Source organism: Petaurus breviceps, unplaced genomic scaffold, assembly GCF_028583685.1.
Source record: "Petaurus breviceps papuanus isolate PSGF00001 unplaced genomic scaffold, PetGlider_PUasm1.0 90808, whole genome shotgun sequence".
In the NCBI taxonomy this organism is placed as follows: domain Eukaryota; kingdom Metazoa; phylum Chordata; class Mammalia; order Diprotodontia; family Petauridae; genus Petaurus; species Petaurus breviceps.
The window spans coordinates 3686508-3706136 of record NW_027187349.1 but is presented as its reverse complement, the minus strand read 5'-3'; the positions used below and the strand labels follow the sequence as shown (position 1 = coordinate 3706136).

At 37.7% G+C, this 19629-nt stretch overlaps 1 protein-coding gene across 1 annotated transcript in view; it reads right to left on the bottom strand.

Moving 5' to 3' along the window:
* Positions 1–1346: 1346 nt before the first annotated feature.
* The window catches only part of LOC138147903 (solute carrier family 22 member 1-like), a 51731-nt gene continuing 33448 nt past the window's right edge, over positions 1347–19629 (bottom strand). The window contains exons 9-11 of the mRNA XM_069070560.1: positions 17552–17664; positions 5980–6076; positions 1347–2208 (exon numbers count right to left, since the gene is read on the bottom strand). Coding sequence (XP_068926661.1) covers positions 2142–2208; positions 5980–6076; positions 17552–17664 — 277 coding nt within the window. The 3' untranslated portion in view covers positions 1347–2141. The remainder of the gene's footprint in view (positions 2209–5979; positions 6077–17551; positions 17665–19629) is intronic.

The window sequence follows — 19629 nt, the reverse complement described above, 5'->3', positions numbered from 1 at the left end:
GTGTGTGTGTGTGTGTGTGTGTGTGTGTGTGTGTGTGTGTGTGTGTGTGAAGACCAGTCTTTACCCACTTCTGATGATTCTATTTTGGCTTTATATGACGCAGGGTGGTTGTGAGGACCAAATGAGAGAATATTTGTAAAGCATTGTGCAAACTGTAAATGGTTGCATGAATGCTAGTTAACATCATTATTATTCTACAAATCCCTTGCAAATTTTCATTCCTTCTATCTAAAGCTCTGGTGTTTTTCATACCTGCGTCATGAAGCATTTACCACATGAGTGTGTAGTCCCTGATAACTACAGAGAACCAAGATTTCACATCAGTCTTATTGGAAGGGTTTGCCCCTGTCGGACCCTGACAAATATACAAGATATAAGTGGCAAGAAAGAGAGACAATCAAATGAAAGGGTATTATCATTCTGTGTCCCACTTAGACTGTGTTTGCACCTAAAGGCCTTTTCAAGGCTAAGTGAATCCTGAACACCTTAGAAAGAATCCAAGGCTGTTTCCTCACTTCCACAGTTTTCCTTAGACTTTGAGGTATGATATGTCCCTTGCTTTCTTGATTATACAGGAAGATATTAACTTGTGATCAAAATCTTTTTACAAAAAGAAAACACTTTAACAAGTACTGAGCATTCTTCGTACCACAAAGAACCTCACTCATTTTTTTGTTCCGTGCTACAGCATAAGAAATTCTAATGTAAAAACAATGTCCAGGAATACTCTAGTCACTTGGCTTAACTTCGCTTCAGAAATATTGCCTAAACTTAAACAAATTGTGATGTTTAAAGCAATATTACTGCACTTTCAAAAAAAGAAATATGAAGAATTCAGTGAAGAATGGAAAGACTCATGTCAATTGACAGAGTAAGATATGCAGAACCATCAAACATACGCATATATGGCTTCAGCAATATAAATCCAAAGAACAACTGCAAATTTGAACGATGCATTTGTAATGACCAAACTGGGCCACAGGGAAGAGCTGAAGAAAATACACTTCCCTCCTTCCTTTGCAAAGGAGGGGAACATCACGCATACTATCAGACTCAGCTGATATCTTGGTTAGTTTTGCTTTGCTATTTTTTTTCTCTTTCTTTTTGTTTTTAGAAGCATGGATCACTGGAGAGGAGGAGGAAAGGATATATTTGGAAATGAAGGGAGTATAAAAACAAAAAAATTATAAAAATTATTAGAAAAATATTTGCAAAAGGAATCAGGGAAGCTGAAACTCACTACACATCAGGAAAAAAGGCTCCAAAGTTTTGAGAGTCAAATGTTTATTTCTAACAAAGAAAGAATCATCAAAAATCAGAAATCCAGAAGCTATGTATAACTTTAAGACCCAGCATAACAGACCTGCTCAATTCTTACAAAACTTAACAAATTAGTTCGATATCCTTCATGTAACCCCATAGGGTTTATGTATAGAGTCATAGACTTAGTGCCAGAAGGGAACTTTAGGAGTCATTTGGAGTCTGAAAGACCAAATAGTTTAAAGAGAAAATTACTCTATATAGCCTCAAATGGAGAACCACATTACTGCTGAACCATGATCTCCATTACCTCTATGTTATTCATACCAAAAAGAAATTTCATAATCCAACCACATTTATTTCAAAATATCTACATTTTTAGGAGGGTTTGGAAGAAGGAAGAAGCATTACACTTGTGATTTCATCATTGGTATAGGGACTTCCAGAAAAGAACAACTCTCCTTACCAATGCAGATTGGTAAGATTACCTCTGGTAATTTATAGTCTTGGAGAGGTTTTGAGAAGTTAAGTGGCTTGCCTGGGTCACAGATCTAGTATCTAGTACATAAATGCTTATTAATTGACTGATAAAAAAAATTATGATCATAATCACAAGATCTTGATTTTTTTTTAAAAAGATAAATAGATAAAAGTCAGGGATGCCTTCAGTGGGTTAGTGGAAGAATACCAACAAAACCAGAAATGATTTTTTTTAGTTGTCTCTGCCTTCTGGAGAGCTGAGCAAAAGCCCAATGGGCAAATGTCAGAGCAGCAACAATGGAGCAAGACTAAGAGGAAATGTGTGCTTTTCCTTCTGCGTTTCTGATGATTCGTCAATCTTCTTTGACCCAAGAAACCATTCCAATGAGGCCACATCTCTTTCAGTTGTCCACATCCTTGGATTTCTCTGTTGGAAGGAAGATTTTGTTTTCTTTGGACTTTTTCTTCCTGTACCAACCACACAAAACAAGACAAAATCAGTCAACCTAGGAGTAGTTTGGGAATTTGAAGGGAGAATGAGTCATTTAGGGAGCAAAAAGGAAAGAACTAAAATACAACAGACAAAGCAGAATTCTTAGAATGGCTTTGTAAATGATAATAATAATAGCAGCTAACACTGAGCTTTAAGGTTTACATGGCATTTTATATACACTCTCATTTGATTTAACCATCATTTTTTCAGCTGTTTTTCTGTAGAATTTGTAGATATCTGATTTCATCCTATTAAGTAGACTGGGGAAAGACCTTAATTTGGAAAGTCCAAGGTCACCTGCTGCATCCTGAGTCATAGCCATGTCATCCTGATTTTTGTCTTGCCCCTGGATTTTGATGACTCTGGAGGAGAGAGTGAGGCTGATGCCTTTGTAAAGTTCTGCCTCACTGAAACCTGATTCATGTAAAAGTCAAGACATCGTTCTTGTGAAGTCATTTGTCTTCTTCAAGAAGGAAGGACAAACAATAACACATGAAATATCTTTAAGCACCAGACACTTCTCTGTCTTTTATAAGCATAATGAGTTATTTTCAGCTGGGACCTGTCTAGAAGGAATGGAATGCCAGAGTATTGAGCATGTTTTCCTATGTCATTGAGAAAGGGGGGAGGGAAGGAACAATTGGAAAAGTATTAACATGAGTGCATGATAAGCAGGACAACATTTAGAAAACTCAACCCTTGGGATGTCAGCACATTTTCACACAGATGGAAAGTGCTCATATTCAAGGGGAAAGGAAACATATCCTTATTTAACTTCCCTTTCAAATCAAATCAACAAATATTTATGTCCTTTCCCTTCACATTTTCCCTTGAAAGTAGATGATAAATGGAAAATGATGTCTTTAGCAATGGATTGAGAAGAATTGATATTGATTTTTTTTTATTCCATTCCTGAATCATTCCTTTGGTCCTTTGGGAATGATTGAATGAAAAAACTGAAATGGCCATGCTAAAACATTAAGAAATAATGACTGATGGGGCAGCCAGGTAGCACAGCGAGTAGGAGCACCGGCTCCAGTGTCGGGATGACCTGGAGATCGAATCCCGGGCTCAGACACTTAGCACCCACCCAGAAACACCTGGCCATGTAACCTTGAGCAAGTTACTTAACCCCAATTGCTTAGGGGCAGCCAGGTGGCTCAGCGAGCAAGAACACCGGCTCCAGTGTTGGGATGACCTGGGATCGAATCCAGGCTCTGATACTTAGCACCACACCCAGAAATAACTGGCCGTGTAACCTTGAGCAAGTTACTTAACCCTGATTGCTTTTAAAAAAGAGAGAGAGAGAAAGGATGACTGAGTCATTAAAGGAGAGGTAGTACCATGAAAAGGGTGATGCACTTGGGGTCATGGGACCTGACTTTGAATCCTGGTTCTGATATTTACTATCTATGTGACCTTGGTCATTTTAGACACTTTACCTCATTTTCCACATCTGTAGAATAAAGGGTCTAGACTGGATTACCTCTAAAGTTACTACCAGCTCTAGAACTATGATCCTACCTGTGTTCAGACTCTGCCTCTAATACTAACTGGGCAGTCTTGGGCTAGTGAATTTATCTCTCATCCACAGCTTCCTCATCCATCAAATGGAACTAATGACAGCAGCTACTTCCCAGGATTGTTATGAGGACCAAATGAGATAATATATATATAAAGTACTTGATATATGTTAGCAATTATCATTAAAAATTATTTTAAGATCATGCAACAAAAATACATTAGAACTGAAGAAAGTGGTATTAGCAGGAGCTTAAAAGTGAGTTAATCATTAAAATAGATACTCTTATATTCTCATTCTCCCACAATACAGAATCATAGAATTTGCATAAGCTGCCAATGATATATATTGTTTTGACAGAAAGGTCGAGAATTTATTGTAGTCTTCAATAAAATTCAATCTGCCAGTTATAATGAATGACCTCATTTCTAGAGAAGTAGTAGTAAAAAATACCTCTTTTTCAAAAAGCAAATTAAGGACTGAGGTGTAGAATATAATATATGCTCAGATGTCACTATATCTGCTGGGTTTTGTTACAAGGAGGTGTTCATTTGTGGATAACAGCTGTAACAAAAAGTAGTAATGAAGTTTTTTAAAGTGACTCAATCAGAATAAGCAAAGTAATCAGAATAATTAAAAATTGAAACAGAAGGTCATTTTCAAAACTGTGCCCAACTCAGAGCTTTGTAAGAAAATATGGGAGAGAGCAGATTGGAGGTGGGGATATCCTGTGGGACTGCTGTTTTGGGGGGATGGGTGGGGGAAAAAACAGGGAGAAAATTTGTAACTCAAAATCTGGCGGAAACGAATGATGTAAATCACAAGTTAATAAAGCATTTTAAAAAATCAAAGAAAACAAACAAACAAACAAAAACAAAAAATAAAATTGGTCTTTAGTTTAAAAAAATAAAAAATATATACATACTATTATTAATATTATTTTACATGTAACTGATAAATAAGATATACAGGCACTGGGGCATAGAGATCCACTGTGCCCTACTGGAAAATCAGAAGGGGTATGGGAGAAGATAAGGGAGAGAGCAGATGGGAGGAGGGGAAATTCAGTGGGATGGCTATTTTAGGGTGGTAGGTAGGGGGAAAATGGGGAGAAAATTTTTAACTCAAAATCTTGGGGAAATGAATGATGTAAACTAGAAGTTAATAAAGCATTTGATTAAAATAAAATAAGAATGTAAGCTCCTAAAAAAATAAAAAAGAAGGGGCGGCCAGGTAGCACAGCAAGTTGGAGCACCGGCTGCAGTGTTGAGAAGACCTGGAGATCGAATCCCTGGCTCAGACACTTAGCACCCACCCAGAAACACCTGGCCGTGTAACCTTGAGCAAATTACTTAACCCCAATTGTTTAGGGGTGGCCAGGTGGCTCAGCGAGTAAGAGCTCCGGCTCCAGTGTCAGGATGACCTGGATCAAATCCAGGCCCAGATACTCAGCACCACACCCAGAAATAATAACTGGCCTTGTTACCTTGAGCAAGTTACTTAACCCCGATTGCTTTATAAAAAAATAAAAACAAAAAAGAATGTAAGCTCCTGAGGGCAGAGGATGCTTCACTTTTTCTTTGAGTCCCTAGTGACTGGCACACACTTAATAATAAATGAGTGATAATAAATTAATATTATAAATAATATTACATTCAGCTTAATAAATGTTTGTTAATTGATTGATAAAATCTCCCTATGTAGTCACACTGTCTTTCCCCACTTTGACACATGCATTCTCCTTTGAAACACTAAAACCAGTAGGCTTATTAACTACTTTTTTCTGGGTCCTGAAAGATAAGCTTCTTTTGAAAATGATATGAAGTTTTATAAACATTTGGGGTCATTCTCAAAGTAGATCAAAGGGGTTTTTTTTTTATTTGTTTTCCCACAGATTTATAGCCTCCTATAAATCAGGAGGAAACCTATCCCTCTTGGAGAAAAACCAAAGTTCCCAGGGCATTTTCTCACTGTTGCCTTGATTTCAAACAATGATTGTCATCTGTAAATATATGTTCCTGACCTGACACAAAGACAGGTCCATCCTCTCTTCTCCCCAGCCCCTCGCCCCATATCACTAGCATAATTAGACAGAGACTCTTATCTCCCTTTTCCACGTAGGAGACAGATAACCAAAGATTCAGAACTTGAAGCCTGATCCTTTGCAGATGCCGCTTCTGATAAGTGCTTCCTGTCCTTGAGGACTACTGCAACAGTATCTCACCCCATGTTCTCAACATCTTCGATGGTCTCTGGTAACATCTTCCCCTTTGTCTCCGGTAGGACCAACACCATTCCACTGGCAACCACACCAGTCACACCTTCAAATAAAGCACATGTAGGAGAACTAATGAGCAGCAGATATTTCTGAGATCATCTTAGATTTGATGATAAAAATGTGGATCATATACGAACCATTGTTTAAACATTTAAAGCTTTATCTTACATTGATTGTATTAAATTAACTAAGGTAGGGGGGCTGGAACTCACCTCTTACCAATGAATTAGTCAATAAAATAGGTTGTGGAAAGAAGGGTATGTAATAGATGAGAAAATTTTACTTGTTCCCTCCCCCCAAAGGAGGCCTTGTTTCATAATACACAAGGGGATAACTGAAATAGTTTGGGGATTAGAAGAGGCAATTTCATGTTATTTTCTCCTTCCCACATAATGAGGAAAGCCTCTAGCAACCTAAATGCTAGAAAATAAACCCATGGAGTCTGATATCTCATGTGCATCCTTGCAAGTTCAAGGCTGGACAAGCCAATGTCCTCAACCAGATGTAATTCATCACACTCAAGGGCAGCTGAGCATAAAAGGGTTGGCATGTCTGAGCCACTGGAAGTTCCTTGCATGTTTGACCTTAACATTTAGATAGGCTCAAACCCAGGAGGTTTATGACAGCTCTATAAAAAGGCTCACCCTTGCTCTCAGCCCTGGGCCTTCCCCCATACAGAAGCAAGCAATAAAAAAGGACAAAGTCAAGGTTCCAGAACATGGTCCGGAGCTTATAAACATCTTACTTTCCAGTCTGCCCTTGGTAAATTTCAGAATCAGGGCTGGGGAGAAGGCTATAAGGGACCACAGAAGAGATCTCCAAGGCAATCTAGACTGAAAAATCATCCCTTCCGTCACACAAACAAGAAGTGGTCAGCTCTGGGGGCAGCTAGGTGGTGCAGTGAATAGAGCACCAGCCCTGGAGTCAGGAGGACTTAAGTTCAAATCCAGCCTCAGACACTTAACACAAACACAAAACTAGCCATATGACCCTGGGAAAGTCACTTAACCCCAATTGCCCTACCTTCCCCTCTCCAAAAATAGAAAAAAAAAAAAAAAAGAAACAGCCAGCTCGCCTTTGTCTAAAGATCTCTAAGCAAAAAGAAACCCAAGAATCAGGGCCCTAAGGCAGTCCATTCCACATGTGAATCACTGCAATAGCCATGAAGTTTTTCCTTCAATTCGGGGGAGATGTGACTCTTTGCTCCTAATTTTGCCCCCTAGACATGAGCAGAACAAAGCTAATCTCTCTCGCGCCTTAAGAACCCTTCAGATACTTAAGCATTGTTATCATGGACCCAGCACATCTTCTCATCTCAAGCTAAATATCCCCTCTTCTTTGTACCCCAAGCATTTAATAAGTGCCTCTTGACAGACTGAGGAGTCCTTCTACTACGTATCTTCATGGGGCATGATCTCCAGCCCTTCGGCAGTCTGAGCCTTCTCTTCTCACATTCTCTAGTTTATCAGAGTCATTCTCAAAGGCAGCACAGATTGCTGGCAGGAAATGTGGAAGAACTGAGTTTAAGATCTGCTTCTGACAGGCACTGAATGTGTGACCTTGAACAGTTCAGCTAACCTCTCCACCCAGGCAGCTAAGACTGTCAGCTACATCAGATGAAGAGAAGAGAGGACAGAAAAGAAGAGAATAGGAGGAAAAAAGAGGGAAGAGGAGGGGGTGGAAAGAGAGGAGAGGAGAAGGCAGGAGAGTAGAGTAAAGGAAGGGAAGGGAGATGGAGGATAGGACAAGAGAGGAAAGATGGAGGAGAGGAGAGAAGAGAGGAAAGGAAAAAGGAAGGAAAAGAAGGAAAGAGAGAAGAAGAAAAAATAGAAGGGAGGAATAGATAAAAAAGAAATAGAAAAAATGAATAAATGAATGAGTGAGTAAATTAAGTAAGCTCTATTGGTGCTTGCAACTGGGAGGAGAAACAGTCCAAAAGTACAAGACTGGTACTGTATTCAATCTTAATTAACATCTGCTAACAGGAAAAAAATCAATTCAATAAAGGTAATAACCACAAATGATGATGACCCATCAATAGCCTTGGTGGGGAGGACTTGAACATATACATGGCCCCCTGTGTTTCATATTGTTAATAATTCTTTAAACAAGGGGTTGATGCTAGTGCTTTAACATTTTAATTTATAGGTGTCTTAGAAAATACTGAAATGTTACTTACTATGGTTACCAAATATTTGAATGTAGTGAAGTAAACGGGAAGAATATTGCACAATTGAGGAAAATATCCCAACACTGTTGCCCTCTGCAAGGCCCCACTTAATGTGGATAGTGCTGTGCCTCCTCAAAGTGTTTGCCTGTCAGTGAAATCAGGTTAAAACACCAGGGCAGCTTGACAGGGAAATAAGGAAGTCAAGTAAGGCAATATGAAGTCTGAGGGTTGGGTGAACCAGCCAAGGAGAGATCTGCCTGCAGGTTGTGCTTTGGTAGGGGCTGTAGGAAAGGCAGGGAAGTTATGCCGAAAGAGCAATAGATTTGTCAACAAAGGATGGACCTTGTTTTGTACCTTGTGCCCCTCACTCCCCAAGGGACCTTGGGCAACTCACTTCCCTTTAGAGTTGGACTAGGTAACCTCAAGTTTCCCGTCCAGCTCTAAATCTCTACTCCTATGACTTCTGACCTATATTCCTTCCAGCTAATTCTATTTCTACATGAATCTCAAGTCTCTTTCGCACCAGGGAGCAGGGCAGCCAGAAATAGCTAGGCGGCATATTAGAACTATCTGTAGAGCAGACAGCTTAATCGGAAGTCAGGAAAACCCAAGTTCAAATCCAGCCTCAGACCTTTACTAGCTGTATGATCTTGGGCATGTCACACAGCCTCTGTATTCCTCAGTTTCTTCAAGTGTAAAAGGGGGTGATAATATCTTTTACTTCCCTAGGTTATTGTGAGAATGAAGTAAGACAATAATATTTGTAAAGGGCTTTGTACAGTGTTTGGTACATAGTAGATGCTTAATAAATGCTTCCTTCCCCTATTTCCTCCCTCACTGACTGCCTCAATGAATTGCTGCCCAGGTAAGGAGGGAATAGAGTAAGGCAGGTTCAGTAATTCTAAGATCATACAATTTTAACCCAACCATACTATGTAGTCAGAGGACCTGGGTTCAAATCCCTTACATGTCATGTGACCTTGGGCAACTCACTTCACTCTTCTGGGCCTCCATTTCAACTGAAGAGATTGAACTAAAAACCATAAACAGAGAGGTTAAGTAATTTGCCTATAACATAGTTATTACATGCCTATAACATAGTTAATTTGTGACAGAGAAGAAAACAGAGTCACCCAGTGAAAACAGGTGCTGAATTTGGGATTAGTGGACTTGAGTTCAAATCTTGGTTTTGCCTGTTAAAACTATTTGTATGACTGGGCAAGTGATCTAACCTCTCTTAGCTTCAGTTTCCTAATCTGTAAAAGAAGACAGTCAAACTAGATGACCTATAAGCTCCCTTCTAGTTCTAAATCAATGATCCCATGAGTCCAGGTCTCTTGATTCCCAGTTCATTACTTTTCGCACCAAAATGCATGGCCTCTTTCTAATCTTACTTCTCAACATTCTAGGAACAACTCTGCCTTTAACCTAATCCACTGTGAGTTTCTAGACCCTTACCCTTTCATCTTACAGGAAAGGGAGACAAGATAAAGGGAGAGAGTGAAGGAGGTGTCTAAAGGAAGCCGTCCTACCTCTCACCCCTTTCTCCCTGGGCACACCTAAAAACACAGTGGAATCCAACTGGGTCACATAACTACCCAAATAGAGCTGGTAAATTTCTAATGATGAAGTTTGTGAGGGCAAAGGGTACTTTCTCCATTGTCTCTCTTCTCTTCAAGGACTAATGTCAAGCGGCCTATTAAGAACCAGGGTTTCAGGGGTCTAAGAGTTAAGCCAGCTCTCCAGAGTACCCAACATAATACTCAAAGTATAGTTTCTTCACTGGAAAATTGACTATGTTATTTGACCATTCTTTCCTTTACTGAAGAAACTATGGCTCTGAGAATTAAGGGATTTATTTGCCCATTGTCTTACAGCCAGGAAGAAACCAAGATAGGTTTTGAAACCAGTGCTCCTGAGGCCAAGTCCATCTCTGTATCTATTGTCCCATATTTTCTTTCATTAAGGTATCATCCATCTTCAAGGCAGGAGCATATTGTAAAAGGATGCCATAAACACAAAGGAAAGAATTTCTCCTGGTAGAATTTCAGGCACCAGGTGGGAAGATATTTAGTGACAAAGGAAACTACCTAGCAGTATTCAAATATCATGAAGTCAGAGGACTTGGGTTCAAGTTGTAACTCTACTAATTACACCTATGTGACTTTGGACAAGTCACTAAACATGTCTGGACCTTAGTTTCCTCATTTTTTGCTTTTTGTTTTTTGGAGGGCAGTTGGGGTTAAGTGACTTGCCTGAGGTCACACGGCTAGTTTTTGTTTTAAGTCTGAGGCCAGATTTGAACTCAGGTCCTCCTGACTCCAGGGCTGGTGCTCTATTCCCTGTGCCACCTAGCCGCCCCTGTTTCCTCATTTTTGAGAACATAATCTTCATGAAGAAATAACAAGAAAGAAGGTTGGGAACAGTGCTTATGACACCTGATGTCTCTAAACCAATGTAGAATTACAAGTTAAACTTGACATTTTAAGAAAAGCAGATAAATTTGATCTTATAGGTATCACCACGTTTTGTGAGAAAGGATTCTTGACTGGAATATGACAATGAAAGCATATACCTTATTCTAAATAAATAGAGCCAATAAAGGGGTAAAAAACAGTACTAGGTATCAGGAATGAATATGGAAATTCACAAACTTGGCAAAAGCAACTGAGCAGGGTGAGCATAAAAGGAAAGAGAAACAATGTTATTTTTGTCAGAGTATACTACAAACTGGCCAGATGGAGGAAATAGATGATGCTTCCTTTTTTTTTTTTAAAGCAATCGGGGTTAAGTAACTTACTCAAGGTTACACAGCCAGTTATTTCTGGGTGTGGTGCTAAGTATCTGAGCCCAGATTTGATCTCAAGTACATCCTGTCACTGGAGCCGATGCTCTTACTCACCGAGCCACCTGGCTGCCCCTAAGCAATTGGGGTTAAGTAACTTGCTCAAGGTTACACGGCCAGGTGTTTCTGGGTGGGTAATAAGTGTCTGAGCCAGGATTCGATCCACATGTCATCCTGACACAGGAGCCGGTGCTCTTACTCACTGGGCTACCTGGCCGCCCCAATAGATGATGCTTCTACATTGAAACTGACATAGAGAAAAGAAAGTAGAGATAGTCATCTGAATATCTATTAAGAATTTCATCCCACTAAAAAAAATAGATTATTGACAAATTCTCTATTTGGCATTCTTCAGAAGGTTGAATAATCGGTGTGTTAAACTCTGTACCCAATTCTAAACAAGAAAAAACAAGTTGGTAAAGAATAATATTAATGGTAACTAGCATTCATGTAGTGCTTTATGTTTTGCAAAGTGCTTTACAAATATTATCTCATTTTATCCTCACAACAACACTGGGAGGTAAGTATTATTATTATTATTCTCATTTTACAGAAACTGAAGCAGACAGAGGTAAAGTAACTTGCTCAGGATCACACACTAATAAGTTCCTGTGGCTGGATTTGAACTCAGATCTTCCTGACTTCAGGTCCAGCATTCTATCCAATACACTACCTAGAAGAAGAAACAATTGGAAACTTGGAATATTACAGTTTGTTGCTGTAATCTACCACCCACCATGTCAATCTCTCCTTTCTCAAGTTCAATATCTGATTCACGATCTCCTTCTCCATCCCAACTCCTGCTTTTATACTTAGAGATTTCAACAAACACATTGATGTCCCCTCAAATGTCTTAGTCTCTCATTTCATCACTGACCTCAACTTCTCTGACGCTGACTCCATCTCAGTCACCTACAGGGTTGGTCATACCTTAGATAGCATCATAATCAATAAATAACCATGCTAATATCCCCATAATCCTTAATTCTGCAATTTCTCTTTCTGGTAATCATCTCCTATCGTTCTAACACTCCCTCTGCCTTATTCCTCCAAATCTATTTTTCCTACCTTCCACCCTTTCCACCTCTCCCTACTCTCCCAGCTATTTCTTCCTCCATAGCCCTAACGTTATTCTCAACCATGCATTAGCCTCTACCCATGAACTCCACCTCCCTTTGTCCTATCACATCCACATCTTACTGAATCCCAATCCTGATTCTTGTTGGTATTGTTCAGTTGTGTCCGATTCTTTGTGACCCCATTTGGGGTTTTCTTGGCAAAGATAGTAATGGCAAAGGGAATAATTTCCCATTACCTTCTCCAGTTCATTTGATAAATGAGGAGCTGAGGCTAACAGGGTTAAGTGACCTTCCAAAGATCACACAGCTAGAAAGTATCTGAGCCCAAATTTGAACTCAGGAAGATGAAACCTCCTGACCTCAGGACCAGCACTTTATCCACTGTGCCACCTTGCTGTCCTAAAAGTTGCATGCCCTGATTCACCCTCCATGATTTTCTTTCTTTGTTCCTATTCTCATGCTGCTGAATGTATCAGGAAGAAGTCCTGTATTCTGAGATTGGGATTAGATTCACTAGAAATGTTAGGCATCTAACTTCAGCTGGGCCTCATTGCTGTAGTGTCGTCTTTTTTATTCTTCTGAATTACTCCACTTCTCATTTCCAAGGTTTGTTCTAAGCTTCTGTAAGCCATATCAATGCCTTTCTTTCTGGCATTTTAGGACCTCCTCTCCAATTTTACCATAGAAAACTGAAGCAATTCATCCTAAGCTTCTTCTTCTCCCCTACTATGCATCTCAAATCCTCTCTACATCTCCCCTCCTTAATCTTCTATTCATTTGCTCCAATCTCTGAGGAAGAGATGTCCTTTTTGCCACAGTCAATTTGTGGCCTTGATCCCTGCCTCTCTCATCTCCTATGGGTATTTGTCCTTTCAATAATTCTCTCTCCTTCCCCTATCTCCCTCTTGCTCACCACTCTTTCTTTCCTTCTCACTCTCTTCTTATTTATTAACTCCTTCTACAATGCCAACAGACATGCCCAGTTCTTTCCCTTTCTGAAAAAAATTCCCTCTACTTATTTATCATTTAATCCTACCCATCCTCTCAAACTATTGTTCTTCTTCCTTTAATAGCTAAATTCCCAGAAAGAAATGTCTAGATGTGCTTCCTTCACCTTCTTACCTCCCATTTACCTCTCAACTCTTTACAAGCTGGCTACCAACCCCAACTGACTGAAACTTCCAAAGTGTCCAGCAGTCTTGTAATAACTAAATCCAATGGCCCTGTATCAGTCTTCATCCTTCATGAGTTCTTTGCATTTTTTCAACCATCCTCCCTACCTTCGTTTTTGTTACATTCCACCTCTCATGATCTACTTGCCTAACCATTCCTCACTGTCTCCTCGCTGTCCTTTGCTGGATCAACATCCATTTCCCACCCCTTAAACATTCAGGTCCCATGAGATCTGTTCTCTTCTCTTTTCTCTCTATATACTTTCTGTTGGTGACCTAATCTGTTCCTATGATTCAATTATATTCTCAAATGAGATAACTCTCAAATCTATGGTATCCAGTCCTATTCTCTTTCATAAACTTTCTGAACTCTAGTCATACATTGCCACTTTTCTGGTAGACATCTCTATCTGTATAAATCCCAATCAAATTTAAATTATCCAAAGTAGAACTACAAGTAAACTTTCTTCCAAACTTCCTTCTTTCTATTGAGGGTACCATCATTTTTCTAGTCACCCAGTTTCATAGTTTGAGCGTAATCTTTGACTCATCCACTTCTCTCATGCACATGCCCTCTATCCCCTACCCCCCATATCCAATCAATTGCCAAATCTTATTGATTTTGGCAATACAATAAAAAAATTATCCCACGGAAAGAAAAATAAAAGTTCTTGAGCAATGGAACCATTTCTTATTTACATTACTAACTCCTGTAAAGCCCAGAACAAGGTATCACATGTGACATGCTCTTAATAAATGTTTGTTAAACCAATATTGAACCTAAATGGTAGACTTAAATAATTGAAAGGATGTTCCTTGCTCATGGTTAGGCTGTACCAATGTGATATTGTTAATGACTCAATTAATTTGCTGATTTAGTGCTATACCAAACTACTCTTGGGTTACTTGATAGACCTAGACCAAAAAAAAAAATCATTTGAAACAACCAAAGCTCTTAAAGCTTAAGAGAAATAATGAAAAAAAGTAGGAAAGAAGGAGACATAGAACTTCTAGGCTTCAAACTTTCTTATAAAGTAATAAACAATAACCATTTGATAGTGATTAAAAGTAGGAAAGCACATCAAAGGTACAGACTAGATAAGCAGAAATTTGAAACTATTTAACATCAGAGCCCATTGCTCAATACATATAATAAAATCAATCCCTAGGGAAGGAAACCTGGAAAATTTGAAAAGCAATTTGGGAAAAAATGGGTTTAAATTAGCATCTTATAACATACACTAACGTAAGTTCCAAATGGATATATTATCTAAATATAAACGATAATATCAGTTAAAAAATTAAAGAATAGAAGGCAGTATTTTTCACATCTCTGATTAGGTGGAGAATTATTAATCAAATGAGAGAGAGAAGCAATAATAAAAGAGAAAATAAGAAAATTTGACCACATAAAATTTAAAGTTTTGCCTTAATAAATGCAACTGAGACAAAGGAAATTTTCAACTGGTAGAAAAAAGCTTTACAGCAAATATTTCTGATCAAGGTCTAAGACACATAGGGAAATGACACAAATATATAAGATCTCTAAGGGACTTTTTTCCAAATAAGAAAAAAGCATAAAAAGTTTTCAAAAGAAAAACTGTGAACTATCAATAGCCAAATGAAATATTGCTCCAAATAACTAATATAAGGGAAATTCAAATTAAAACAACTCTGAGGTTTCAACTCACAACTAATAAATTGTCAAAGATGACAAAATATGGAAATAACCAGTGTTGGAAAAGCTGTTGGAAGACTGGCACACAAATAAACTGTTGGTATGACTGTGAAATAGTCCAATCATTCTAGAAAATAATTTAAAATTATATAAGAAGAGTCACTAAACTGCCGATTTGATCCAGAGTTTCTACACCAGAGCATATAATCCAATTTCTTCCTGCTCCCCTTCCCGCCCAAGGAGAAAGAATAAACCAAAATTTTTACTGAAACACTTTGTGTGGGAGTTTTTAAAAAAACCCAACAACCAGAAACAAAGTTGACATCAATTGTTTGGGGAACAGTAAACAAATTGTGATATACTAATATAATGGAATATTTTTAATTCAGAATTGATGAACATAAGGGATTTAGAGAAACATTGGAAGACTTGAATAAATTGATAAGAAAGTGAAATAAACAGAATCAGGAAAATTATTTCCATAATGACTACAACAATATAAATGAAAGGAAGAAGTACTGGGGGCGGTGGAATGCTGGATACTATATAAATGTAATGTCTTGACCCATAAGGAAATAGGAGGAAAAGCACACACCTTTTTTCTTTCAGAGTTGTGGGGGTTTATGGATACAGAAACTGGCAGATACTGTCAGATGGCTTTGTTTAATTCATTGTCTTATTGACATTTACATGGAAATGAGTATGATAAAACAAAAGATACCACTAAAACATAGATAGACAGACAGACAGATAGACAGATTCTGAAAAATCTAATGAAGCTACAGAGTAAGCTATGTGATGTACTTCAATTGTGAAAGGACATGTATAGGAGATTCATACAATCAAGGACAAAGAAAGAATACTGACATAATCCTATAAAAATAAGATCAAGAGAGCTTTCCAAAATAATCCAAGGCTGTGGAAAATGCTAAGGACAGCAAGAGTTTTTTAGATCACTGTTTCTCTTCTATTCCTTAACAGGACAAATAAGGTAAAGAAGGTATAGCTGCTTTAAATGTATTCATTGATGGATTACATCAGAGGGGACTGAAAATATTAGGTGGTGTTATTGTGTATCTATTAATCATTAACTTTTTATTAATTATATTATTTCTATAATTTATTATTAATTATACAGAGAGAGGTACAAAACGATTAAAGATGGGCAAATTTCCTGATTTTCAAGCATGTAAAATAAGTATACAATGGTTCAGAACTTACAGGTTAGGGATCTTACTGAATTCAATTCCTGGGAAAATTCTAGAACAGACAACTCAAGATTACAGTTAAACACTTAGGAGAGGAGACAGTGATTCTCAGAACCCGGAATAGGTTCACTAAGAATAAGCAATGCCAAATTCCTCTAAACTTATTTTATTTTTGGATAGGGTTACTAGAATAGCAGATCAGGGAATATTGTAGGCTATCTTAATTTTGGCACATTTGATCAACTCTCTTATGATATTCTTGTGGACAAAATGTAGAAATATATTCCTATATATGAGCTAACTACTATTCACTCCAATTGTGAAAGTACATGTATGTGAGATTCATATAATCAAGAACAAAGAATACTGCCATAAGCCTATAAAAATAATGGCAAGAGAGCTGGCTGAATGAGAATATTAAATTGACTTTTAACTCATTGACCAACTCTGCCCAAAAAATGAATAGATCATAGAATAATAGTTTTATAGCTAACATTTATATAATACTTTAAGTTTTGCAAAGCATTTTACATATGTTAACTCATTTGATCCTCACAACAACCCTGTGAGGAAGATTAAACTATTATCCTCATTTTACAGATGTGGAAACTGAGGTACATATAAATTGAGTGGCTTGCCTTTAAATGTCAAACAAAGGGTTTATATTTTATCCTGGGGGTAAAAGGGAGCTCCTGAAGCTCCTTGATCAAGTGAATGACATGGTCGGACCTGTGTTTTCAGAATATCAATTTGGCAGCTGTATGGAGGATGGCATTCAGAGAGAAGTTGGATGGGGTGGGACTAATTAGGAAACCATTGCAATGGTCAGGATGAGAGGATGGTGATAGATTGAAAAGTTATAGTATGAGTGAAAGGAAGAGATTGAATACAACAGATCTTGTGGAGGTAGTATTGACAAGGCTCAATAATTGAATGGGCGTGTGGATTATGTAAAAGTAAATAATTCAGCATAGATTCAAGGCTTTGAATCTGGGGACTAGAAGAATAGTGGTACATTTCACAGAAATAAGGAAATAAGAAGGAGGGAAAGATAACAAATTATATCTTGGACCTGTCATTTGGAGATGTTGAGGTATCCTCAGGATATTCACGTAAAGATGCATAACATCTGGTTAGCTCCTATACTAGCAAACTTTTCTTGCTAACTAGGTGTTAAATTCAGGGGCAGGGGGGTTTTCTATGTCGCTGTAGTATTGCAAGTGCTATAAGCACCCTCTAAATTTCAGTGCACTGAGGAAAAGCCCCTGTCACCTCACTTTAGTTATGGTTCTGATGACTGTCCTGGTTACCTGAAACTTTCCTAAGCATTGTAGTCCATCTTCCATGGCATTGAACGAAATCTTACCAAATAAAATAAGGGGTAACTCGTGCCAAATTTCTGTCAGTCTGAAGACAATAAAAGGGGTTATGATTCCACCCACATCACACAAGGAAGAACAGACCATCACTCCAAGGTTCCTGATAAAATAAAGAGAACAAAAAAGGTAAAGCCCTTAGGTTACCCAAATGCCAAACTTATATAAAGTAAATAAAACATCTATACCTTTGAAAAGCAGATATGAAAATTAGTAGAAAATTACCACTAAAATGAGCTGAAAGCATAAAAAAGAATGATCACCTACTGATAGGCAAAATTAAACAAAAAACAACAACAGAGCATAACACAGTTCTGCTATGTACCTCATTATGTAGCTTTGCACAAGACAACAAACTTTGGTAAACCTCAGTTTCCTTATCTGGAAAATGGGAATAATTAATAATAATACATGTGCTACTAAGGCAATAGAATGTACTGGAAAGAGCACTGATTTTGGAATCAAAGGACCTACTCTCAGTTCCTAGCTTGACTACCTGGCGTGACTGAGCAATTCACTTAGGCATTACCTTCTTCATTTTAAAAATGAGACAAGCAATCGAACTAGGTGAATTTCAAGGTCCCTTCCAACTCTGCATCCTATGATACAACTCCACAGTGGTGTGGTAAAGAGAAACAAGAAAACAGAAATAATGTATTCCCCAAAGCATAAAGGACTGAATCAACATGAGCTGTTATTGTTTTCATCCTCTATCTTTATTTATTTTTTATATTTTTATTACTGAAACTTAAATACATAATAAGAAAAAGAGACATTGTAAACTTAAATATGGAAACTTATGCACAAAAAAAGGAAAGGAAAAAATATCCTGTGCACGGTAGAACATAAGAGAGGATACAAAATATATAGCAATAAATTTCCATTTCAAGAAAGCCTGTATATTAAACACAATACATTGTGTTGAGCTTCCTATATTTTTAAAAAGAAACCTTGTTAAATCTAAACATCAACAGACTTTCTTCACAAATATTCAAAAAGTTCTTCAGGGGACTGTATTACTTGATTTTTCTCCTTATAAGACCAAGATCTAGGAACCTTTGGGTTTTTAAGATTTAAACAAGCCCTTGGGAACCAGTGACCATGACAATATAATTGTTTTGGTCTACTGCTTTTAGGCTTTTAGGCTTCTGGCTCAGATCTGCAAGAGAGGCACTGAATTCAAAAGAGATTTTTTGTTTTAATTTTAACTTTGTAAGTTTCCAGTCAGTCTTTCCTCCCATTCACAAGCACTTGAGAGAAGGATAGGGAAGAGGCAGAAAAATATTAATAATAATAATTCACATTCAAATGATACTTCATAGTTTATGAAATTATTTTCTCCCAACAACTCTGCAAGGTAGCTAGTAAAGTATTGTTATTCCCAATTTACAGCCAAGGAAACTGAAATTCAAAGAAATAAAGTAAAAATAATATTATTAATAATAAAAAATAGAAAACATATGGTACTTAGAAGTTTGGAAAGCCTTATAGATATTATCTCATTAGACATGTGCAAAGTCAAAGAGTTAGTCAGCAGCAGAACATGGACTCAACAGGTCCTACCATACTATATTGCTATACTAGAGGAGGGTGGAGCCGGGGAGATGTTTAACAGGAACAAAAATGGAAAGCAGGGAGAGCCAATCAGAGTTGTCCATTACAAGTTCTTCTGGTTTTCAAGACAACTCACATTCCAAAACACTCGTGATGGAAAATGCTACCCACATCTAGAGAAGGAACAATGGAGTCTGAGTACAGATCGAAGCACATTATTTTCTTTTTTTTCTTTGTTTTTTTTCCCCCTTTGTTCTGATTCTTCTTTTATAACATGACGAATATGGAAATATTTTAATATGATTGCATATGTATAGCTTATATCAAATTGCATGCTATCTTGGGGAGGAGAAAAAGAGGGAGGGGAGAAAAATTAGAACTCAAAATATTATAAAAGTGAATGTTGAAAACTAAAAATTAATTTTTTTTTAAAGACAACTCACAAAGTGGTAGGGTAACACAGCAGATGTGAACCTAGTCAACGATGATGTTTGTCTTTTTTCAGTGGGTTTGA